General features: G+C 39.2%; 1 protein-coding gene across 2 annotated transcripts in view; it reads right to left on the reverse strand.

Moving 5' to 3' along the window:
- APBB1IP (amyloid beta precursor protein binding family B member 1 interacting protein) overlaps window positions 1-27,061 on the reverse strand; it is a 123,194-nt gene that overhangs the window by 56,298 nt on the left and 39,835 nt on the right. Inside the window, exons 1-5 of one of the 2 annotated variants that reach the window (XM_054725706.1) lie at window positions 25,615-25,625; window positions 10,229-10,300; window positions 9,077-9,164; window positions 6,176-6,468; window positions 3,529-3,606 (exon numbers count right to left, since the gene is read on the reverse strand). In XM_054725706.1, the coding sequence (XP_054581681.1) occupies window positions 3,529-3,606; window positions 6,176-6,468; window positions 9,077-9,164; window positions 10,229-10,300 (531 nt within the window). In that variant the 5' untranslated portion in view covers window positions 25,615-25,625. Of the gene's footprint in view, window positions 1-3,528; window positions 3,607-6,175; window positions 6,469-9,076; window positions 9,165-10,228; window positions 10,301-25,614; window positions 25,626-27,061 lie in introns of those variants that run through there. The other variant, XM_054725701.1, reaches the window with a different exon arrangement.

Genomic DNA, 27,061 nt, shown 5'->3' on the forward strand with positions numbered 1-27,061 from the left:
TAAAGAGGGAGGCAGAAGACAAACAGAACCAAGGAAGTACCGACTTCCTGTTTTCCTGACATTTGTCTGTTACTTATTCAGGTTCATCCTGGAGCCCAGAGCATTTCATTTCTTTTTTCTTTTTTTGACACGTACAAATCTTCCTCCCTCCCTCCCTCCCTCCCTCCCTCCCTCCCTCCCTCCCTCCCTCCCTCCCTTCCCTTTCCTTCCTTCCTTCCTTCCTTCCTTCCTTCCTTCCTTCCTTCCTTCCTTCCTGCCATCCTTCCTTCCTTCCTTCCATTGTCTCAGAAGCATTTCTGGATTGAAAGCCACACCTGTATCTTTGTAACAGATTCTTCTCTTTTGTTTAGCTGGAGCGGGGTCCCTTTTCATGCAACCCAAGAATTCTAAGACAATCACTGCACAACCTCCAGCCTGCAGTGCACACAACTACTCCACACACAACCAGTAGAGAAATCCTGTAAACATTACCAACCAGAACCATCTGATACTCTTGCTTAAATTTCTATTCTTTTTTTTTTTTTTTCAGAGAGTGGAAGGGAGGGGGATAGACAGGAAGAGAGAAACATCAATGTGAGAGAGACACATTGATAGGTTGCCTCGCATAGGTGCCCTGACCAGGGCCGGGGGTTGAGCCTGCAACCAACGTACAAGGTATGCGCCCTTGACTGGAATCGAACCAGGGATCATCAGTCTGAGGGCTGACCCTCTATCCACTGAGCCAAACCACTAGGGCTTAAATTTTTATTCTAACTTGAAAAATTAGAAAGGGAAGTATGAAATAGCTACAGACAAGTTCTGCCTACTCTATTTCCCTAGGGTTGGTCATGGTAATTCACAAATGAGACTTATCATTATTTAAAAAGTGATTAGGTCGACTGGAGAAAGTGGCCATACAATTGGTAACATATCTTCCTCCCCAAAAGTTTGGGTTAGATTCTGAACAAACTGGGAAACTACTCCTCCTATCCCACTTCCACCTAATCTGATTTTCAGAACATCGTGTTGTCAACAGAGTGAAGCACAGAGACTGTTGTGCAGAGTTACTGATAGCAACCAAGAATGTGGACGGTGATAAAAACCTGGGTTAGCAGCAGGCAAGGACGACAGGTTGAAGCTTCATGTAGTGCAAGCATGTCAAACTCAAAGGCTAACATGGGCCAAATAAATGAGGCAGGTGGCCCGCGGGCCGTGAGTTTGACATGCTTAATGTAGTGCCTTGTCTTCCCAAGAGTCAAAATGTAGAAAACAGGGCAGGAAAAGTGCATTTCCGGCTCCTGGGACCATTCAAATGCAAGCTTCCTAAGAACACCTATTCCCCCTTGAAAACCTGTGGCTCAGAAACCTCCAGTTGGATCGTTGCTTTCATTCATGTTTGTCTTCTGCTGCATTTAAAATGATAGGTCCAGTGCCAAAGACACATTCACCTGACCTACAAAATAAGGCCTGGAGGGTTACACGGAAAAAGATACATTTCTTAAATAGTGGTCTTTACTATGATTTATTTTCTATGGAAGGTATACTCATTGATCTCTGCTGAGAATTATTGTAATAAAGCAGCAATTTTCATCATTTTTCACCTCATAGCACACAGAAATGAATTTCTAAAATTCTGCGGCACACTAAAAATATATATATTTTGCTGACCTGACAAAAAAAAAAAAGGTATAATTTTGATTCATTCACACTGGATGGCTATTGTTGTGTTGGCTGTTGTCATTTTCTTATTTGACAATCTAAGGAAAAAGAGGTCAGTGACCCTGACTAAATAGTCAGGTACTGCATGTCTTAAGAGTTCTTGTGGCACACCTGTTGAAAATCGCTGCCATAAAGTAGCTATATGTCCTAAGGAAACATTGCCAATGCTGGGATTTAGAAGACTTAATTTTCCTGATGGAAAAATTAATGATATATGACCACATTTCATTCTTACTTAGAAAATCTTGAGAAAATAAAACATGCTGGTGTTTTATTTTTATATATAGAGAAAAAAATAAATCACCTAATTTGACAATGATGAAAGATTTTTTTGCATAAATTGCAAACTAAATTTAATCCACATGTAGTTATGAATGCCCGTAAGTATAAAACTTAGAAAACAAGAAAACCAAGAGAAGGCTGGTAATTTTTAGCAAAAAGGAATCATATTTATTATCTTTCACAGCTTCCATCACATTTGCAAACTGAAGAGTATATACCAGTATACTAACACATAACACTGCTAAATCGCAGTTGTGTGATTTAGCAAACTACATACTTTTCATATCTATACTATGTGATACAATATAGGTAAAATGATTCAAGAATGAAAAGCTTCTCTTTTCTAATCCAATAAATATAGTATCAATTTTCAATTGGTGTGCCACAAGAATTTTTAAAACATGCAATACCTGACTACTTAGTCAGGGGCACTGATCTCTTTTCCCTTAGATTGTCAAATTAAAAAATGACAATGATTCTCTCTCATCATTTATGTTTCTATTTATCTCTTCTTCTTCCCTCCTCTCTCTGAAATCAATAAAAACATATTTTTAAAAAACAATCAACTAATGAATGCACGAATAAGTAGAACAACAAAACGATGTGTGTTTTTTGCTTTCTCTTTCTCTCTCTAAAAATCAATCAATTTAAAAAAAGTCTGCATCCAGGGACAGTTATGGAATATTTTTTGAATATCAATCAACATGTATTGAACACTTTTACTCAAAGGATCATGAACATAAAGTCCAATGCCCTATGTGAAAACAATGATTCACTCAACTCATTTCATTGTGAGAAGCTCTTAAGGAGTCTCAGCATCAGATGGTATGTGCTTCAGAAATTGAAATAAGACAAAACTGTTTCATCTTTCTCTTTATTTATCAATTTACTATTATTAACTTTAATTAGGTATATGCTTCTACTAAAGTTAAATACAGGTGTTTCTGTTATAATACAATGAATGTACTCCTGAAAAACTCATGCTCTACAAAAAAATGCACAGTAAAACTATAGGCTTATTCAGGAAAAGGTTAAGGGCAGGTCTCTAAAACCTATGCAACCCTGAACCAGAGCACTAGCAATCAACCTTTGGTGCATTGGGAGGTAAGTTGGACATCCAGGACAGGCAGCGAGGGTGGAGGCTGCGTCAGGGGATATGAAAAATGCACGAAAGCAATCTCAGAAATGCTGAGATGGAGGCAAGGCCAACAGAAGCTGAGCTCTGACCCAGTTAAGGTGGGTCCAGAAGGTGGTGCCCCCTGCTATTAGCTAACAGCTGAGCAGAACCAGAGAGGCCCCTTGAGTGTGAGGGAACCCTGGGTAGAGAGGCTTCAAAACATCCACATGTATATGAACGTAAATCTCCTATTTATGAATCACAGAGGCCCTAGCTGATGTCATAGAAAGAGTACCTATATCATTTATCTTTGTCCTTAAATTTAAAAAATTATAATTATTTGGAAAGTAGCACTTGACATTTTATTTTTAAAGAATTAAGTATAATAAAATGTCATTAACTTCTCCATGCAAAAGTGATTCATAGTTTACCTTTTTGACTTTGGCCTCTTTCAGTTTTTCCAATGCCAGCTTAATTTTATCAGCCTTCGCCTGGGCTTCTTCTTCTTCCTGTAAAATGACATTCAACCCACTCCATTAAAGGATATCAGCAAAAAAAAAAAAAAAAAAAAAAAAAAAAAGGATACCAGCAAGTAAACACCTGTGCCATTGCCAGTGTCTTAGTTACTTTATGTTAGCAAAAGGCTATATTATAGGGCACCAAATTTCACATGATCGATTTTCAGAATTAAGTAACCATAACAAAAATATCCAGCTTAGAAATCTAGAAGGCTAACAGAACTTCACATATTTGATCCAAAAAAGTCTGCTTGGCTCAAACCTGGGGTGCAATCTGAGGAGTCTATAGGTTTATCTCAAGAGATTTGAGCACTTTCAGAAATTATATGCTTTTTTTAAAAAACCATTTTAACTGCAACCATCACCACCATCCATCTACAGAACTATTTTCATATGAGGCACTTAGAGTAGTTAAATTCATAGAGATAGAAAGTAGAATAGTAGTTGCCAGGGGCTTCAGGGAAGGGGGAATAGGGAATTATCATTTAATAGGTATAGAGTTTCAGCCCCAGCTGGTGGCTCAGTTGGTTGGAGTGTCATCAGTACACCAAAGGTTTTGGGTTCAATTCCGGTCAGGGAACATACATAGGTTGTGGGTGTGATCCCTGTCCCCAAATGTACAGGAGGCAACCAATCTATGTTTCCCCCTCTCTTTATCTCTCTCTCAAAATAATAAAAACAACATATCCTATTGTGTATATGTAAACACAAGAAAGAAAGAAAATCCTGCCATTTATGACAATATGAATGAACCTTGAGGGCATTATGTTAAGTGAGATAAGTCAGACAGAGAAAGACAAATACTGTATGATCTCACTTAAATGTGGAATCTAATCATAGAAACAGAGAGTAGAGTGGTGGGAGCCAGGGCATGGGAGATGAGGGAAATAGGAAGATGTTGCTGAAAAGGTACAAACTTCCAGTTATATGGTAAGTAAGTTTGGGGGATCTAACATACAGCATGGTGACTATAGTAAAAAATACTGTTAAATATACTTGAAAGTTGTTAAGACAGTAGATTTAAATGTTCTTACCACATATATACAAAAAAGGTAACTATGTAGACTATGTAGAGTGATGGAGGTGTTAACTAATCTTACTGTGAAATCATTTCACAATCTCTGTATCAAATCATTGTGTTGTACACCTTAAACTTACAGAATATTACATTAAAACAGCTCAATAAAAGTGAAAAAAGAGCCTCTGCTCTATATGGATCACCAATTTTTAAAAAATAAATATATTTTTATTGATTTTTAGAGGGTGAGGGATAGAGATAGAAACATCAATGAAAGAGAAACGTCATTGATTGGCTGCCTTCTGTACCCCCCTTACTGGGGATCAGACTGCAACCAGAGCATGTGCCCTGACCAGGAATTGAACTGTGACCTTTTGGTTCCTGGGTTGATGCTCAACCACTGAGCACACTGGCCGGGCTATGGATCACCAATTTTTAAATAAAATTTCTACAATAAACACACAATATAGCAATGAATATGATTTAATATTTAATTTTTATTTAATATTTGTTCATTCTAAAGGCATTATAGAAACTTTCAGGGTTACTAGGGTCATATTTATGAACACTGACCATCATCACACAGTTCAACAAATATGGAAGTTACAAGAAATGGAATGATATTCTTTAATATATATTTTAATCATCACCTGAGTTTCCATTGATTTTTAGAGAGAGTGGAAGGAAGGGGGGGGGAGAGAGAGAGAGAGAGAGAGAGAGAGAGAAACATTGAAGTGTGAGAGACACATTGATTGGTTGCCTCCCACATGTGCCCTGACCAGGATGGGGCTGGAATCCTTAACTGAAGTACATGCCCTTGACAGGGAATGAAACCGCGACTCTTTGGTCCCCAGGTGGACACTCTAACCACTGAGCAACCGGCCAGGGCTAAAACATTTTGAAAGTGTTTTACTCTAAGAAATCTTAGAAGTATTTTTTTTTTTACTTTTATGAGAGAAATGTTATAAGATGACATCCCAAAAAATGACCACATAAACTTTCTAGTTGTTTTCCCAGTATTCACAAATGTATTAATATCAAGTACTCATCACCTACCTGCCCACAGCACCCATCCCTAACTACAACATTACAAGTGATTTTTAGATATATCTTTGCCCTACTGATCAGGGCTGACCAATTCAGCAAAATTCCATTTAGTTCAATTCAGAAATATGTAAGGAATGCTTTCTATTCTTCATGTGCTGGGCTAGCACCAGGGACACAGAAATGTATAAATCAGTTCCACAGCTCAGACCACGTTAATAAAACACCCTCCAAAGTTGATTATTAGCAGGAAGTGCTGCATATAAATACAGATTTTAGCCAAACTATAATTCCTGATTATGGCCTTAATATGTTCTTTATACACACCTAAGGGTCTTATTTTTAGAGAACTCTGCCTTCCCAAAGAACATACTCAGTATCCTTGTTTCTCACTATCTCAGAGCTTGTGGGGTACAAACTTATGAATGTCCCTCTCACTTGGAAGAAAATAAAAATGATGGGTAGCAGAGGTCCTGCCATCTCTGCCCAGGCACTTACCTGAGAGAGAGGTTCAGGAGGTGGTGGTGGCAGAGGCAGGTCTAACATGGGGTCTGCTGGTGGAGGCGGTAAATCATCCTCATATTGGCTCATACTAGTTGCAACGACATCTGCTCCATAACCAGGAGAGGCTGCGCCACTGAAATGTGACACTTCCGGAGGGGCCGGATGATACGGACTCTGGGAAGACTCTTTCTGTGCCTGGATTGTCCTCTGTTCAGCTTCACTTATATCTGCTACCAGATCTGCCATGAGCGCATCTAAATCTTGGTCTTCCAGTGCATTCAAGGATTCTGATAAGGGAAAATTACATTACTAATCAAAACAAAGATTTGTGCCTGAAAAAACAGAATAAAGGTCATTTTCAGAATAATATTTGAATACTGGTCTCAAGGGATTGAGAGTGGGTATAGGACAATAAGGAGAGGCTGTTAAAGGGGTAAAAACTTTCAGTTATAAGATGAATAAGGTCTGAGGGTCTAATGGTGATGATAATTAATAGCACTGTATTGTATGACTGAAATTTACAGGGAGAAAAGAACTTACATGTCTATAAAAAAAAGGTTACCTATATGAGTGTGGAAAGGCAAATCTTCATTGATCATATGTGCAAGTACTGTATTTTACGGCGTATAAGACGACCTTTTAACCCAGGAAAATCTTCTCAAAAGTTGGGGGGTCTTATATGCCGGAAAATACGGTACTCACTCTCAGCTCCAGCACTGGGACAGCGGCTTGCTGGGGGGGGGGGGCGGGGGGAATCAGGAACCGTATTTTCCGGCGTATAAGACCCCCAACTTTTGAGAAGATTTTCCTGGGTTAAAAAGTCATCTTATACGCCGGAAAATACGGTATATGCTATCTATTAATGCTATCCTATCTAATAAGAGAGTAATATGCAGATTCACCATCACTCCACAACAAAATGGCAGCCCACATAGCCACAAGATGGCAGCGCCCAGTCCGCTCAGCTCTGCTGCTGGAGTGTCCAGTCTGTTGGCAGGAGCAGCGAAGCTGGATCCGCCTCCGGAGGGGTTTTTGATCCGCCCCCAGATACGGCAGTCAGAGCCTGGACAGCAGGGCATGGAGGCTTCAGCGGCAGCGGGGAAGCCCCAGGCCCTGCAAACAGAGCCCGGACAGCAGGGCATGGAGGCTTCCCTGGCAGCGGGGAAGCCCCAGGCCCTGCAAACAGAGCCCGGACAGCAGGGAATGGAGGCTTCCGTGGCAGTGGGGAAGCCCCAGGCCCTGCAAACAGAGCTGGGCCAGGACAGCAGGGCATGGAGGCTTCCTTAGTGTGTCGGTGTCCTCAAAGCCCCCAGGCCTGGCAGACAGAGCACACTGAAGGGCATTGGGGCTTCCTTCGCATGGCGCATGGCGGCGGCAGGCAGAGAGCAGACAGCAGGGCATGGGGGCTTAATTTCCATGGCTGCAGTAAAACCTCCAGGCCCGCAGAGAGCAGAGAACCACGGGGAGTGGGCCTAAGCCATCAGTAGGACATCCCCTGAGAGCTCCTGGATTGTAGAGGGTGCAGGTTGGGCTGAGGGACCCCCCTGCACGAATTTCGTGCACCGGGCCTCTAGTAATTTTATAAAAGTGTATTTTTTTTTAAACTTCATGAATGTTACCTATGCAAAAGTGATTCATAGTTTACCTTCTTTCATTCAATGTTATGATGGAAATGACAGCCAGGAATAATAAATGTATACTAGAGGCCAGGTGCATGAAATTCATGCACGGATAAGGTCCCTAGGCCTGGCTGGCGATCAGGGCTGATCTGTGGGGTGACTGGTGGGCCCCCGCTGGCACCTGTCTTGGACAGACTGGCACTGCCTGCTCACCGGCCTTGCGCCCCCCTCCCCCCCACTGCTGCCAGTTGTCTCCCTCTGCGGGGTGACCAGCAGGGTGATTGGGGAGCCCCTGCTGCACCGCCTTGGCTGGCCTGGGGCATGCAGGTTGGGGGCAGCTCCTGCATTGAGTGTTTGGCCCCTGGTGGTCAGTGAGTGTCATAGTGACCGGTCGTTCTGCTGTTTGGTCGATTTGCATATTAGGCTTTTATTATATAAGATAGCAAATAATAGAAAAGGGGATGGGGAAAAAAGAAAATTGGAAGAGGTGTATTATAATTTATCAAGGTACAGACATTGGCACCTAAGCATTTATAAAAAATTATTACTGAAAATAACAGAAACAAAGAAACCTATGAGTGTCAGAAATAAAACTTAGAACTCTGGGTTTCTGTAACTAGATTTCTCTATTGTTTTGTTTTTAATTTTTTTGGTAGGCACTGCCATTCTTTGGAAAATATTTTTCAAGAATTGCAATGAATTTTCATTCATTTGGAAGTGATTACTTCAAAGTTCACTTAATGTGACTAGCATGTGGGCTAAAGATCGTCTCTAAATAAAAGAGATAGTTTTGTTAATAAAATAACATGACAATCTTAGGAAGAATAAAAAATGTCAACCAGAGCAAATATATAAAATTATATAGAAATTAAAATATATTATATTTGGAAGGATCCATTCATATATTATCAATGTTTATTCGACAAACAGTTCGACATTATCCTTGAAGAAACATTTACTTATTACTTTTTTATATTACTGTGCTTTATTTCTCTAAAGGCTTAGATAAAAATTCCCTTTACTTCTTAAAATAAGATAGTTTTGACACTACACAATTGCAGGATAGTGTTACCTTTCATTACAGGCAAAATATCTTCTTACCCTTTCAATTCAATCTATACACACAAAAAATGCAATCTGAAGTTCAGGATTGTAAAAATTACACTCACTATGGTGTCCAGGTTCCTTACATTTTGTTTTCAAATTGTAGTTTCACACAGATTTTAGTCATTATTATAATTTAAAATTACTTAAGGAAAGAAATGATTATGCTTACCATTTAAATCCTTAAAACCCACACTGTAGTTAAATTCAGCCCTGGGAGGTTTAGGGTCTGAAGGAGGAAGAGTGTCGACTCCTAAACTCTGTGGAAACAAATCCCCGCCCCCCCCAAGTTAATCATGAGACTAACATTTTTACAGCACATTTAATCATTAAGTCAAAAGTCATGTATTGTTTACACATTTTCTCTCTGCATATGTTCTTTTAAAATGATATTCTATTTGAGAATGTTTTATGTGATTTCCCCCCTGCATAATATTATAAATTAAAAATTATTCTAGAAAGTACATCTTTAAACAAAACAGGCCAACCGAGAACGATGAGAATGAGAAAGTTAATTTTTACAAACAATAAAAAAAATTTTCTGTAATGATGCATTTGTAACATATGTATTACACATTTTTCTTGAAAAACACACTATTTTTCATTTAGTTGGTAGAAAAGTTTAAGATCCCTACCTTATTTAGGAATATTGGGTTGTTTTTATTTCAATATTTTATGCAGGAAGTGATGAATCAACCCTGCTCTGATATTATGAGAACACTACAAGGCACTCTAGTTTGCCTGACTCTGTAACCTGGGTCAGCAGCCTCTGGGCTCCTGTCACTAGTGACTGACCCTGAGTTAATCTGGTCCTTCTTAGACCTGAAGCCTATGGCTGAGTGGCTTTCATGCTACTTGAGGGGACAAAGTTCTTACAGTGTAAAGAGACTATAGTAACTCCCTTTTAGTCCTTTAAAATGTAGCATTTCCTCAAAAATTGGTCAAAAATTGTACTAATTTTCTTACCTAGTCTTTCTATAAAGGTAAGTGCAGGGGAGATTGTTCAGTGCTGGTGGTTGTGGGAGGGATTCACTTGCAGAAAATCCCTCCATTGGCTAAATGATTGGCCACGATGAGCATGGAAATTGCCAAAGCAGAAGGTATGTGTGACCAATGTATTCAATCAACTGAACTCAGGTATAATTAGAAAAAATGCTTTATTCCCCCTGCCCCCGCCCCATCACAGTTACATCAGCAATATATAATATCGTCAATCTCCATTTTAAAAAAAGATAGCTCTCTTTTCAAATTAAAATAAAATTCTGTAACCCCATTTCCCCCTCTCCCTCCCCCCCCAATTTGATAGTTAAAGAAGGAGTTTTACCTGGGTCAAAAGATCCATCTCTCCCAGCAAATTGCTGAACATTTGGTCTATATCATCATTTGACTCATCCATCTGAAAAAGAAAGAAACCCAGCTATAAACAGTCTAATAAAAGCCTGATCTCTCGATGATTGTCCCATCTCTCTCTCTCTTTTTTTTTCTCCAAGTGTTATATGGAGAGGAAGGCTCATTTCAACTTAAAATTCTATGACTGATCCCATTTCAACTTGCTTGGTCCAAGATTGAACCAAACCCTGGGAAACTGTCTCAGAGCTACAATCAGATTTTGTTTCTCCAGACCGAACTAGTCTCTGGGGCCAAGTGGACAATGTGGGCATTGTTCAGGAATGCACCTCCCCATAGGAAACCCTCCTTAGAAGAGGAGCAAGCCTCATGCCGCAGGTGGTTATGAAGGAGAGAGAGATGCAGAACTTCACCTCCACTTAAAAATGTACACAGAAATATGTCTGGAGTCGGAAAGCATCTTTACCAAATGATTCTCTGCTTTACAAAAGCTCTCTGAAACAGCAGCTTGGGTTATTGACTTGGAAGTATTGGGGTGATAAACACTTAGAACTAAAATGGCCACACAACCAAGTGATGAGAGACTGAAATAAATCATGATGCCCGGTATCTTACATCAGAACCTTTCTTTGCCTAAGACAAAGGAAGCAATTGCTCAAGAAAGAAGTGGTTCCATACAACGAGGTGGGACACCCTGTGAGGTCCAAACAGCAGCTCTCTTCCTAACACTTTTGGCAGGGCTGGATTAGGAAATTAGGAGACATGGTTACTAGGCCTCCTTCAGCTACTCGTTCGTAGTATGCTGTTTGGCAAAGGGAATTAACTACTTCACCTGTAAGATGAGTTTGCTGGAGATAATTTCTAAGAGTCCTAAAATGCTTTAAAACATTAGAAGATTAATGCTAATTACATTCCAGCTAAGAAGTCTGGTTAGAGTAGAGGATCAGCATGGGTTTTAATTATTACATATGTTAACTTAAACATATACAAAAGTAGAGAAAATAATATTATGATTTTCATGAAACCAATGTTTATCTTTAACAATTCACAACTGATATTTTAATTTTAAATATAATCCCTGTTTTCTCCCAATAATTATTTTGAAGCCAATATTATTTTTCCATAAATATTTCAGTATGTAGCTCTAACATATATATATATTTTTTACCATAACCATACTACTATTATCTCTGATGATTACTAATTTTCCAGAACACCCTATCTGGCTTTAGTTGGGGTATCTGGCAGGATCATGGGTAGCTACAAAACTGAACTGGCCAGGAAAGGGCCAGGAAGGGGACTTCAGTTAAAACTCGAGAGGTCTACGATACGGTGGGACAAGCACATTCCTAAGAAGCAGGCACACATCAGAGAACCAGGTGTGCATACACATGGGATGGGGGAATTCAAGGAAGCCCTTCAGAGAATGCTCAGGGTCATTCACACAAGGTGGGCAGGTGAGCACTCAGGTAGGAAAGAGACCGGCCAAGCAGACACTGCAGGTGTGAGTCTATGTGAGCAGGTCTAAGAGGTCCTGGAGGACTCAAACAGAGCATCAGTGAAGAAACATGGAAGATGTCCATCCTCTTTTATGTGGCTGTTGGGCTTAGGATTTACTGCCGTCAGGAGGAGGAGAGAGAGCTGCAGGTGGGGAGGAGAGTCAAAGCTGGCTCCATTTGAATGTGGTTTTATCCCCTCCCAGTTGCTTACAAAGTATCTGACTCATACCTTCCCTTCTTCAAATTATCTACAAAATGGAGGAAAGAAAGTATTTTAGTCAACAAAATGCCCATGGTTTCACAAACTGTCCGTTCAAAAAGTTAATCTGTATTCAAAATCTTATAATGGGTGATCCATTTCTTGTTTTAATAAGAGGAAAGTAACAGAAAACAATAAATTTTCAGAACTGACCATTTATTTTCATTAGAACATTATGTAGTAGGGGGATGGGGGTGCTGGAGGGAGTCAATGAGGAAAAAAGGGGGACATATGTAATACTTTCAACAATAAAGAATTATTTAAAAAAAGAATATTATGTAGTACAATAATGTGACAAAAACAGAAGAATCAGATTAATTATTATTAACAGGATAAATTGATAGTATTAGTGTTAATATATTTCAAACTTTTCATAAGAGAAAAACAATCTATTCAAAGTGGAAAAACATATTTATGTTCTGACCTCAAAACAGCCAGCCAGTATTACAATACACTCACAGTATCCAAAGATAATGCTAATAAGAATAATCTTGCTATTGATGTTTTCTCTTGAATCATTACATTTGGGAAACTACTAAAGTGATGAAGAATAAAGTCTTGAAAGGAAATATGATACCCATGAATCAGAAAAACCCAGAGCCCAAAGACCTTGGTTTCTCAGCCTGTGCACACCACTGATACACAGCGGCTTAAGGACATCCAGAATATCTTACACTTAAGATGGAAATAACTCAAAACAACGTTCTCATGATTTCTGCTGACACTCTTCTAGGTTCATCTGGGAAAAATCTTTCCCACTGTCCTTTCATTCCTTTCTCCCAGAGTCTGTTATGGAATTATTAAAAGCAGTCAGCATAAAAACTGTGCTGTAAATCTAGGTGTAAGTAAATCTGCTACTGAATGAATCACAGTTTAAAAGAGTTTCATCCTTGGTAAAAATAATAAGACATTCATTTGAATTAAGAGCTATTATTAACATAAATTCATGAATTTGTATTAATCTGTAGATACAATCATTTTACATACTTACTTTATTTCTGGAATGGACAGACTGAGTCACTCAAATATACGCCCCCTCCCCCTCCACACACACAAGTGTGAGAAAATAGGAATGTGTCTGTGTCTATTTGTATGTGTGATATTTTTCAAAGGTCAAAATCAAGTTTGGGGGGAGAGAGAGAGAGAGAGAGAGAGAGAGAGAGAGAGAGAGAGAGAGAGAGAGAGAGAGAGAGAGAGACACAGAGAGAAAACACCCATCCCCAAGAGCTGCAAGTGTTATTGGGTCATCAGCAGGGTGGGGCTGCCTTAGTGAAGTAACAGATTGCAAAACAAGCAATGTGCTTATCATGTTGGGTGGAATTACATCTTTTTGTGAGTATGTAACTTCTGAGTTCCTTTTGTGTCCTGGGAAGAACACCAAACTGCTGAGTAAAAGAAAATAGAATATGAGTTTATCAGATGGATTTTGTTGTTTTTTTGGGGGAGGGGGGTGGGATGGGAAATGGACAGGAGAGAGGCTGAAATTCTCCCTAGATTTCCTGAACATCCAAGGAAATTTTCCCCAATGCTTAATATTTCCCTAAGGCTCAAATTCCTAAGCCTTAGTTTTCATTCTCAAATACTTTTTCTCCACATATATAAATTACACATATACATATTTAAAAAACCTATCCATACCAAAAAAATAAAGGTAACTATGTGAGGTGATGGGTGTGTGAGCTGAATTTATTGTGGTAATCATTTCACAGTATAAGAATATATCACATCATTATGTTGTAAACATACAGTGTTATATGTCAACTATAGCTCAATAAAGCTGGGGAAAAATCTGTCCTAAGTACTCTGCAACAGGACATACATTTTATCTATGGCAAAGTTAACTTCATATATTTAATTCAGTTTGGATGCAGGTGTCATTGCTCTTCAGATTAGCAATTTCAGCCATGATTTGGGACCTTGATCAGGACAGACCTTATTTTATCTGTCAGGGTAGCTTGCCTAAACTGAGCCCATTTATTATGTAACAGACATTTTCATTATTATTCTCCTCCCACATGCCCTATTTTGTCTAATGGTTGTTATTCATTTATAAATCCAGTTTAGAAACTTCAGTGTAGTCCTTGACACCTCTCATTTTTCCATTCAATGAGTCAAAAATCCTGCTAGTTTTTCCAGTGTTCTCCTTTATGTCCCCACTGTGAAGCCATAGCGTAGATCCTCAGCTCATCCAGCCTCTAGCCTCCCAAATCCTCCATCAAGCCTCACCACCATCACTGGGAATTTGAAATACAAATGTGCATGTGTCACCCTCCTGTTTAAAACCTTCAGGCTGACCAGGAGGAAGTGGAGACAGTTTAGGTCTTAGCATGTCTTTTAAGTCCTTCATAATTTCCCCAACCTGTGTTTCAGGGTTCAACTCTTGCCATTCAAGGCCCCTGATGTTGATTTGAATAGGCTTTAAAAAGTCTATTGTCTTTATATATGCTACTAGAGGCCCGGTGCACAATTCGTTCACAGGTGGGGTCCCTTGGGGTGGCCTGAGGGGATTGGGCCCCAGCTCATGCCCCCAGCCTCGCAGCCCTGCAGCCCTTCCTGGCACCCTGCCCCCTCACCTGCTCCACCATCCTGCCTGCAGGGTGATCGATTGGGGCCGCCCTCTCCCCGTTCCCCCTCCACCCCTCCCCCCGACACTGGTTGCCCGCTGCTGTCACTGGTCACTGTCTGCAGGGTGATCAGTCAGGGCCAGGGCCCCCGCCCAGCTCCCTCAGTGCCTGGAAGCCAGGTGGCGGCCTTGCCTCCTGCCACTGCTGCTGGTTGCAGTCTGCAGGATGATGGGCGGGGTGAGTGGGCCCGTTGCACCGCCTTGGCTGGCGCCACCCACTCACCTGCTCCACCATCCTGCTGCGGTCCCACTCTCATCTGGGCCCATTGGGGCGGGCAGTGCCTCCACTGGGGCCCGCTGCCAGCGCCACATCACCAACGTCTGCCATGTTCCGCACCGCCCCCTGGTGGTCAGCACACGTCATAGCAAGTGGTTGAACTCCCGAGTGACAATTTGCACATTAGGCTTTTATTATATAGGATTTCCTTTAAATAATATCCATTTCTCCTTCATAAAATCCTATTTATCAAAAACCAGCTCCTGTGTCAATACTTCAATGGGTCTTCATAATCAGTAGAGAGATTTGCCAGCCATTGCATCTGGGAACCGTATCAGTAAATCCTGGTCCCAACAACAACCTTGATATCCTATTTAATCTCCCTGGGCTTGAAGAGAATAATGCATAATTCATAGACTTGTTGTGACATTTAAACAAAATAGCATATGATTCTCGGCATAAACACCAATGATAGCATTTACCATACTGAGTCATGTTCTTTTTGTTACTATGTTAGAATCTCTTTCCAGACTGAGAGCTATTATTAAGTAAGGATCAGATCTGGTTAATCTTTGCATTAAAAAATGCTTTGTTGAAAGCCTAAGTCACCTCCCAAACTAACAGGAAAAAGTGAGCTACAGCGCAGGTCTCAGGCTGCCTAGGAAGCTAACATTCTACCTCCTGTGCCCTAGACATGGACCCCGTTGCACTGCACTCAGAGGCCCGACCCTCACTGCATTCCAGGGCAGGATAGTCCTTAGAAGTCGCCAAAGTCCATATTTCCTGTAACTATCGGGGCAATTAAACAAAAAGTTTGTTTCTAAGCTGTTGTCACAGCTCTAGGTTTGTGGAACGTCACTCACTACAGCAATAGTTCTTTTTTGTAGTGCTTTCCAAGTGAGTAAATACTAATATTTACACAGACAAACTTTGTTGGTAAGCACAGACGTTTCATTGGAGCGCACATCCATTTAGGCTTGAATCAGTTTTCAAACTCCCAATTTTTTTTTTAAGTAAACTCTAATAATTACCCAGCTTGAATGACGTTAGCAATAACTTTCCTTCTTAACTAATTCAATCTCAAGTTAAGATTTCAAATAGTAGGTTAATTAGCCATTATTTAATACATAAAAACAAGTTATGTCTTCTACCTTAATTACTCCTTTATTCACATCATATAGCTAATTAATTTCAACCCCATATACATAGATTTATATCTCACTTTAGAACAGCTTAATTATATAGTAATATCAGGTTATCTGTGTCAATTTAATAATTTATAATATATTTGTGTTTTGCTATTTACTTAGAATTATATGTCTCTGCCTTGTACTGGGTTTGAAAATAGAGAATAAATTATATGTGCGTATGTGTACTTGTCGATGCCACATTTTGATTTTTCATGTGCATTAATTTTATTTATTTACTAGAGGCCTGGTGCACGACATTCGTGCACTAGGGGAGAGGGGGGTCCCTCAGCCTGGCCTGTGCCCTCTCGCAGTCTGGGACCCCTTGGGGGATGTCTACCTGCTGGCAGTCAGACATCCCTCTCACAGTCCAGGGCTCTCGCAGTCTGGGACCCCTCGCTCCTTATTGCCTGCCTGCAAGTGGAGGAGGGAGAGGTTCCTGCCACCACCGCTGCACATGCCAGCCATGAGCCCAGCTTCTGGCTGAGCAGTGCTCTCCCTGTGGGAGCGCACTGACCACCAGGGGGCAGCTCCTGCGTTGAGTTTCTGCCCCTTGGTGGTCAGTGTGCATCATAGTGACTGGTTGTTCTGCAGTTCAGTCAATTTGCATATTAGGCTTTTATTATATAGGATTTATTTATTTATTTATTTTGTTTTTGATGCAATTGTATTTTCCAAATTCTCTTCAAGGTGTATATTTGACTATAGCTAGAATGATGGGGAAGCACATTATTAATATTTCTCATATTTTAAGTTGAATTTATTGGGGTTACATTGGTTAATAAACCTATATAGTTTTCAAGTATACAATTCTATAATACGTCATCTGTATATAGTATTATGTGTTTCTCACCCCAAACCAAGTCTCCTTCCATCACCATTTATCGCCTGTTTACATTCTTCTACCTCCCGCACAGCCCTTTTCCCTCTGGTAATTACTATACTGTTGTCTGTTTCCAAACAACTGCTGTTGTTTTGCTTTATCCCTTCACCTATTTCACCTAGTCTCCTAGTCCCACTCCCCTCTGACAATTGTCAATCTGTTCTCTGTATCTATCTTGTTTTTGTACATTAGATTCCACATATAAGTGAAATCATCATATTGTATTTGTCTTTCTCTGATGGCTTATTTCACCTAGCATAATACCTTCTACCTGTTGTGAAAGGCAAGATTTCCTTCCTTCCTTTTATATATATTTTTTTACTGATGAGTGGTATTCCGTTGTGTAAATGTACCACAGCTTTTTTTATCCACTCATGTACTGACGGGCACTTGGGCTGCTTCCAAATCTTGGCTATTGTAAATAGCGCTGAAATGAACACAGAGGTGCATATATTCTTTTGAATCAGTGTTTTGGGTTTCTTTGGATATATTTCCAGAAGTGAAATCGCTGGGTCATAAGGTAGTTCCAGTTTTTCTCCTTTTTAAAAAAATATATTTTTATTGATTTAAGAGAGAAGAAGGGAGAGAGAGAGAGAGAGCATCAATGATGAGAGAGAATCATTGATTAGCTGCCTCCACGTGCCTTCTATTGGGGATAGAGCCTGCAACCTGGACATGTGCCCTGACTATGAATCAAACTGTGACCACCTGGTTCCTGGGTTGACGCTCAATCACACAGCCACACCAGCTGGGCCCATTTTTAATTTTTTTGAGAAAACTGCATAATGTTTTCCATAGTAGCTGCACCAGTCTTCATTCCTATTAACAGTATACAAGGGTTCCCATTTTGTTGATTTTTTGATGGCAGTCATTCTGACAGGTGTAAGGTGATGTCTCATTGTAGCTTTAATCTTCATTTCTCTGATGATTAGTGATGTTGAGCATCTTTTCATGTCTATTGGCCATCTGTTTGTCCTCTTTGGAGAAGTATCTGTTCAGGAACTTTGCCCATTTTTTAATTGGATTGTTGTTTTTGGTGTGAAGTTGTTTGAGTTCCTTATAAATTTTGGATATTAACCTCTTATCACATATGTCATTGGTGAATATGATCTCCCATTCAGTAGGTTGTCTTTTCATGTTGTTGATGGTTTCTTTTGCTGTGCAAACACTTTTTAGTTTGATGTAGTCCTATTTGTTTATTTTTTCTTTTTTTCCTATTGCCTGAGGAAATGTATCAGAAAAAAAAATTACTACAAAAAATACCTGAGATTTTATTGCCCATGTTTTCTTCTAGAATTTTTATGTTTTGAGTTTCATATTTAAGTCTCTAACCCATTTTGAGTTTATTCTTGTGTATGGTGTAAGAAGATGGTCTAGTTTCATTTTTTTGTATGTATCTCTCTAATTTTCCCAGCACCATTTGTTGAATAATGTGTTTATATTTAAATTTGCTAATTTGTAAAAGCAAAAATGAATACAAATATAAACATGTTCAAATACTGCCCTCTAATATATATTTCTTTGCTATGTACTAAATTTTCAGCATAATAGTATTAGACCGAAGGGATTATTTAATACATTTAAAATGAAAAGATTTATTCATAAAAACACAAAAGTTTGTATATTAAATAAAATAGGTAATAATAAACTTAAGAATTTTTCATAAAACAAAAACCAATGAAAAAGATTGCTTTTCTTACAGATTTTATAAAGTGCACCTAACAACTGCTTTATAAAACAAAAAAGTTAAAATGTTTATCTTGCGATTATTAATTCTTGGCCTTACAGAAATGACACATTCACTGGCAGCCAGCATCAATGCAATACAGTCTATGCTATTTCAATTTTTATAAGGACTTTATTTGTCAAAAGTCTGCTTTCTTGTAGTGCTCGATTAGGATATTATGAACTCATGGGTGTGATAATTTGAATGGTTACAAAGCTTATCTTTTAGCTGTGTTCTTAGTTATGCATAATCTTTAATTGGATTGAGGTACTGATAACAATAACACAATAAAAATATTAGAACAGTAAGGATTAAAGGAAAAACCAGAATACTTGTTCATAAAAATTTAAAGGAAACAACAAGGAATATATAAAAATGACTTTCTGATCAATAAAATGATCAATTTAAGTTCAGACATGTTAGAATTGATCATCACAATTCTAGCAGAACAGTTGCTACCTATCTACCAAGGAGAAATCAGTCCTCTCTGTTGCTTCTGAGCATGGCTGTGGGTTGAGATAGATAGATAGATAGATAGATAGATAGATAGATAGATAGATATCTTTCCCCATTCCCTCTATCAGCCTGATAATAACAATAATAACTGATAACTATTAGGTGTTCTCAGGCTGTGCCAGGCCCTGTCCTTGTGCTTTACATGTACTGCTGATTAAATCCTTCCTCACAACCACCCTATGTAGGACACTTCTATTTCCATCTTACAGATGAGGAAGCTAAGGCACCCAGAGATTAAGTAACTTGCCTAAAGTTACACAGTTTAAGTCAGTCAACAAATATTTATTGATCCCAGATACTGTTATAGGCCTGAGCAAATCTCTGTAAGATTTTTCTTTTTGGGTTTTCTACAACTGTATTTCTCTTCATCAATGTGCTAAGGATGAACTATCTAAGACAGTGGTCGGCAAACTCATTAGTCAACAGAGCCAAATATTAACAGTACAACGATTGAAATTTCTTTTGAGAGCTGAAAATCGTCTTCTGCGCATGGGCCACGAAGTTTCAATCACACTGTACGTGTGTGCCCGCACATGGTATTTTGTGGAAGAGCCACGCTCAAGGGGCCAAAGAGCCGCATGTGGCTCGTGAGCCGCAGTTTGCCGACCACTGATCTAAGAGATTTATCTACATATGACACCCTTTCAATTTTAAAGATAATTAAATAAAAGTGTTTGCATCCTTGCATTGAGACTGTTAATTTTTTTTGCGCTACATCCTATCACATATTTCTTACTGCAGGTGAACAGTGTTTTGAGTCTACAGCTAGATTACCCAAGCTTAAATATCTAGATAAGAAAAAAGGTTGAAAAATATGAGGTTCTGTCACTATCAATTTGCTTTGGTATTGTTAGTATTTTAAATTTGTTAAAAAGTCATGTTTTTTCAAGGAAAAATGTCAGACTACACATTACAACTACAGATACAAAAGAAGAGAAAAATTTTTAAAATCTGTTCATGATAGGGATCACATGAAGTAAGAAATATGTTGTGCAACATCCAGATGATCACAAATGCTGGTGGAAATTATGAAATAGCTAGATTACGGTGTGACTGGAAAATAATTGACAATATTGGAATTTACCCGATTCCTTCAGTGTAGGTTTTTTTTTTTTTTTTTTTCTCAAAATGCAATGAAGGCACTTACCAAGAGGAAGTGGTTCACAGAACAACATAGCACATGGTTAAAGGTTCTTGCAATGTTTGGGGGGAGGGAGGAAGTTAAAGATTTTGTGTAACATAAAACAGGAAACAGAAGCACCTCTGAAATTATACATCATATCAAATAATATTCAACAAAAAAGTAAGATGAAAAAAATCTCTTGGGCCAACTTAACTGCTTTTGTTCAGTACACCAGAGAACATTGAACATTCTAAGAACTAGACTAACAAGGGGTTATCCTATTACAGGGTAATCACTATGGTATATGAATAATTCAGACCAATACAACCATCAATCACACGGGAAATTAGTATGGACACTGCAGATATATATGTGCATGGTCATGCAAAAGGAATGGCTAAACCAATTGGGTTCTTTGTTAAGAATATTGTGATGGCAAAAGTTAGAGGGAAAATATTTTAAAATAAAAAGTTAATCGTAAAATTACATGATTAATTTCAATAATTTAAAAACTACTGAGAGGGTGCTTTGAAAAGCCTTAGAATTTGTCACAGTGTAGAAACTGACATACACACACAGAACATGGGATGGGCTACCATATTTTTTTAAAGTATGATTTGATTTTTAAATTTACTTATTTTTTTAATTGCTTTGCTTTTGAGTGAATGCAGGGTGGAGTGGGGCAGAGTAACTCTGCTAAGTCCAGCTCTTGGACAGGTGATATGGCTATAAAAGACCCAAAAAAATCCAATAGGACTCAGAAGTGAGCACAATTTTCTCACTTTCATCTGTCCACATGGCTTTTCTATATCTCTGGGAGACAAGTTGTAGACTAGTTTCATTTGGATTTACATGGCCTGAAAAGAGATGAGATTTTAAGTTCCCTTTTTGTTCTCTTTGGAGCATCTATATAAGAAATGGGGAACTGCTTTTGTATTTAGGATCTACTGTGACATGAAACCAAAGTGACAGTATAATTTTGTTGTTTTTTGAAGAGATGAACATAGAAAAATATTATTCACTTATTTGTAAATAAAAACTGCAGACATTAATTTTCATATACAAACTCCTGTGAATAGTTATCTGTACTCACTGTTTCTTACTCATCTCTATATTCTCTTGAATTTACTCTGCTGTGGCTGAATGTTTGGGTCTCCACCATCCCAAATTCATATGTTAAAACACCAATTCCCGGTGTGATAGTATTTAAAGATGGAGCCTCTGGAGCTAATTAGGTCATGAGGGAGAGTCTTCATGTTGGGAATAGCGCCCTTATTAGAAGAGCTATGAGAGAGCTACAAGAGGACAGTCCGCCACCCAGGAAGCAGGTCCGCACCAGACACAGGATCTGCCTGTGCTTTGATCTTAAACTTCAGATTCCAGAACTGTGAGAATTAAATATTTGTTGTTTAAGCCACCCAACTTATGGTATTATAATAGCAGCCCAAACTGACTAAGACATGCCCCATTGGACTTTTGTTCCCACCATGTCACCAAAATGTGTCAAGATTACCAATGACTTTCATGTTCCTAATTCAATGGTTGAGTCATAGCATCTTAAACAGAACTTAACACCATTCGTGGGTCACACTCTGTCGGAAATCTTTGTTCACTTGGCTTCCATGAAAGCCTTCTTTCCTGCTTTTCCTCCTAACAGAGGCCAACTGACTTTGAAGCTTCAGGGGTCCTCACTTGCAGACCTCTTCTAAGACTGCTTATCTCTCCTGGCACTCAGCAGCAGCATGGAACACTGTTCTCCGGCTGGGAGATCATCCTGGTAGGGGTTGGAGTGAGGCCAGTGAGCTGCCAGCACTACCTACATCTGCCAGACTCCAGCAAGAGCTAGATCCGTGGTAGGTCTCGAGGACTTGGATGCCATCTTTTATTCCAGGGAGAAGATATGAAGGAGATGCTTTTGTGCTCTGCTCCTTGTGTGGGGTCATCTTGACCCAGGCTTCATTCTGGCCACCTTACATCACCCCAGGAACAGCCTAGCAGTTGGAAGTGAGCAGAAACTGAAGGCTGTGTGGTCCTGACTGAGCTGAACCAGCTACCTTTTGGGCTACGGGGAGCCATAGGGTGTTAGGCCATATCTAGTGAGAGCAAACGCTTAAGTTCTCTGAGGTTCTGCTCCTGGGTAAATAGCACCACCACAGTAAGAAACCACAGAGGAAGTCACAGATGAGGCCTTACCACAGAGAGCTGTGAGATTGAAATAAACTTTTTCTGCTCTATCAGTAACAAGATTAATTTTGAGCAACCATGCTGGAAGAAAGACTAAATTATCTATTTCCTCTATAGAAAATTGCATTTCAAATTCATCCTCAAATGGAGAGTTGATCAAAGAATATGCAGCCAACAATGTGGGGGAAAAATAGGCAGTTAATTAATAATAAAAAAAATGTGTTACTTTTTGGATTTTGTGATGTTTGTAGTATTCATTTTAAAGAATTAGTAATTTGTTGTGATTTCCTTTCTCTCTCGAAATATTTACTTTAGTTCTTAATTTTTTCTTCATAAATTCATATTTTTAAAAAAGGGCGTCTCCCCAAATTGCATAAGATTTAGGCCCCAGGGATCCGGCTTGGTCCCTGCCTACTTCACTGGCCTCTTCTTGCAGCTGCCTCCAGTGGCTCCTGTCATCTCCCTGATCCCCTAGTTTTCCTCCTGAGTTCCATCTACTCTCACTCCCTACATGACATCGAGCTTTAAATACCATATATATGCTGCCAACTCCCAAAGTGCATCTCTAACCCAAACTTCTCTCTTACATCACATATTCAACTGCTACTTAGCACCGCCCTGCCCCTGCCTTTCTGATTTTATCTCTTTTAACTTCGCTCACATGGGCTTCCCAGCTGTTCCTTGGTCAGCATGCATTTGTACACGCTTTTCTCTTTGTCTAGAACATGCTTCCTACTTCCCTGAATGGCTTGCTCTCTCACTGCCTTCAGGTCTTTGCTTAAATGTTCCCTCATTACGGAGGCCTTCCTTGGCCTATTTCAAAATCAGCTCTTTCCCACACCCCAGTTTTCCCTATTTATATTCTCTCTTTGCTTACCAACTAGAATGTAAGCCCCAGAGAATAGGGATTTGACTGTTCTGTTTACTGCTGGATATCCAGAAAGTAGAGCAATATAGATACATGATAGACACTAAGTGAATTGATAAATAAAATTTAAAAAATGTAATATATTCACCTAAGCTTCATGAGGGCAGGGGACACCTTTGCATTCTTAGTGCTGAGCATGGTACCTGTGTTGGCCATTGAAGACCTTCAAGAGTATTTGAACACTTTTGTTATTTCAAATAAATGAATGCCTATGGCAGAGCAATGGAGGAGAAATGAAGAGAGGAGATAGATTTAAAAAAAAAAAGGAATGATTCTACAACCACCACAGTGGGTGGCAAGAATAAACAAAGGATGTTGACACCAATGGGTGAAAATGAGTTGGGGGATGGTATTCACTCAAAGTGTCACCCTGATTCTGCTAAGTCAAGCTCCAAGATAAGTGAGAGGTGAGATGCTTGAATATGGCCCAAAATGCTAAGCAGAACTCAGAAGTGAAACTATGTGACATAGAGAAATATATCACTTACCACTTTCAAAGGGGATATTTTAAATGGAAAAACCTGGTGGACACACTTTAACCAAATGATCAAACTTAGAATAATCATTGATGAGACATCATGATGTCATGTGCCCTGACATGATAAACTGAGGACATGGCTTCACCTCTATAACACTGTGGCCAAAATGTTTAGCTTGAGTCCAGCTAGTCAAGACGAGTCAATAAGACAATTCCAAAATGAGGGAAATGAACAAAAGAACGTGTCTGGACTTTTCAAATACAAAAAAGGACATTTTGGAGATAATTTGGAAATTTTGACTATAGTCTATGTATCAGGAAAATGTTTTAAATTAATTACATTTCCTGAGTGTGGTAATTGTATTGTGGTCATGTCAGAGAATGTTTGTTCTTAATAGAAAAGTGATAAAAAAAATAGAGCAAATGTGATAAAATGTAAACATTAGTAAACCTGGGTAAAGGCAATATGGGTGTCCATTGCACTATTCTGACTTTTGTTGTAGTTGAAGTTTTGAAACTTCAAAATAAAAAGTTGAGGAAAAAGAACCAATCTTTCAAGTCAGAACTGAGTTTGAAAAAGCAAAGCACAGCAAAACAAAACAAAAAATAAAGAGGAAGAGAGAAGAGTGAAACGTAAAGGCAGGCAAAGACTATATATATGTATATATGTGTGTATATATATATATATATATACACACACACATATATATGTATGTATGTGTATGTATATATATATAATATATATATATATGCATTGCTGATATGTATCATATCTAATTTTCACAAAAAAACATGTAAGATTCATATTCTCTTTTTCCAATGCCAAGTTAAAAGTGGAAAAAGAAAAAGGGGAAGAGGCTAAAAAGCTTTGGCTTCCATTTTTTATTTGATTTTGTCAGTGAAGACCAATATGTTCTGGTACAAGGAAGATTTCCCTCTGTGATTGCTAAAAATTCTTAAATATCCAAGCATGGGAATTAGTGTCAAATGACTTTTTAAATTCCAGGAGTTCAGTGAGGGGAGGAGGAGGGAGGGGGATATTTACTAAATATTCTGAAGAATTAAGAGTCATGATTTTGGCCATCACTGGAATAATGAGAACCAGGCATGTCCACTGAGGCTTGGGAAACGGCAGTAGGTAGAGCACTGATCTCCAGTCTTTGCTTAGAAAGCATTGCCACCCAGGAGCTGAATCTACCACAATATGCAGCCACTGAGTTGTTGAATACTACCCTAGGACTGATAGTCTGCAACCAAAAGGAAAAACGAAGGCAGCTTATTTCTTCAATTCAAAAACATATAATTTTACATTTTAATGCTTCTGAAATTATGGTTCATCCAGTAGAACATGAAATTTGACTACCACCAATAGGAATCAGCTATAACATAGTTTTTATCTATAAACTGAGTAGAGCAGAAAAGGTATCTATTCCTGTAATTGTCATTTAAGTTGAGTTATCTTGGAGAGATTAAAAAATGGCAGCTGAGTAAGTAGATACTACACAGACAGCAGCTGAAGTTCCAGTGAGATATCTCAGCTGTGGGAGTTGCCACTGGGAACTCTGGCATCTAAACACCAAGATGGGTCCCCCGGCAGAGAGCACCAGAACTGAGAAAGGTGCCCACATAACATCTGACTGTGAAAAGCAGAAGAGTTGCTTTCTGCCAGGGAGAGACAGCTAGAAATGCAGGCAAACTCTTAAAAGGCCAACACACAAAATTCCCTGTGAAGCAACTCACCTTGAGCTCTGTCAGAGGGAGGGAAGAGTGGACTGGAGCTGTATCAGCAGAAGCCAGGGCTGGTAGCTCTAGATTAGAACTTATAAGGCAGACACTCTGGTTTCCTGTGCTGAGTCATTCCCTCATGCTGAGGAGGACTTCTCCTACAGACCTTTGCTATCCAGGTAGTTTTTGCTATGGGGAAGACAGTTGCCACACCCTGTGCCTCCTGAAATGTATTACTTTATTGGAAAACCCCATGCTCCCACCCTATGGAGTTTATGAGGCCCATTAGGAGAATAACAATTAGCCTCCAGGCAGAAGCAATTGCCCCATCCTGTTGGAAAAACTTGCCATACCTGTGGATAATTGCCTGAGGCAACTCAAGACTGAATCCAATCAGTCTGCAGGCAGATGTGGAGGCTTTAAGTCTTCACCTTACCTAACTAGTCAGAAACAGTGTTTGACACTATCCTGCACTAGAGATAGGGAGGTGTAGCAGATCTACTTAATACATAGTCACAAACCCAAACAGACAGCCAAATGAGGAGCCTAAAATACAACACCCAAATGAAAGAACAAAAGAATTCCCCAGAAGAAGAGCTAAATGAAATGGAGATAAGAAATTTATCAGACATAGAGTTCAGAATAATGATAGCAAAGATGCTCAACAGAATGAGAAAAGATAGAGAAACTATGAAGAATGACATAGTACTAATAAAGAACACAGTGGAGGGAATAAACAGCAGATTAGAGGAAGCTGAGGATAGGATCAGTGAATTAGAAGAGAAAGTAGAAAAAAATCATGCAATCAGAGAACAAAAAATAAAAAAAACAAAAAGACAGGAGGACAGCATAAGGGAGCTGGGGGACAATATGAAACGTAACAATGTTCACATAATTGGAGTGCCAGAAGGAGAAGAAAGTATGGAAGGGATAGAGAACCTATATGAAGACACAATGGCAGAAAACTTCCCTAACCTGATGAAGAAAAAAGTAATACATTTCAGGAGGCACAGAGTGTCCCAAGCAAAAAAAAAAAAACAAAAAAAAAACAAACCCAAACAGGCCCATGCTCAGACACATTATAATTAAAATTCCAAAAATTAAAGACAAAGAGAGAATCTTAAAGGCAGCAAGAAAAAAGCAATTTGTTACCTTTAAAGGAGCTCTCATTAGGCTGTCAGCTGATTTCTCATCAGAAACTCTACAGGCCAGAAGGGAAAGGCATGAAGTATTCAAGGTAATGAAAAGCAAGGATCTGCCCTCACCGGTTTGGCTCAGTGGGTAGAGCGTCGGCCTGCGGACTGAAGGGTCCCAGGTTTGATTCCGGTCAAGGGCATGTACCTTGGTTGTGGGCACATCCCCAGTGGGGGTTGTGCAGGAGGCAGCTGATCAATGCTTCTGACTCTCTATCCCTCTCCCTTCCTCTCTGTAAAAAATCAATAAAATACATTAAAAAAAAAGA

This window comes from Eptesicus fuscus, chromosome 2 (genome assembly GCF_027574615.1).
Source record: "Eptesicus fuscus isolate TK198812 chromosome 2, DD_ASM_mEF_20220401, whole genome shotgun sequence".
NCBI classification, from domain to species: Eukaryota; Metazoa; Chordata; class Mammalia; order Chiroptera; family Vespertilionidae; genus Eptesicus; species Eptesicus fuscus.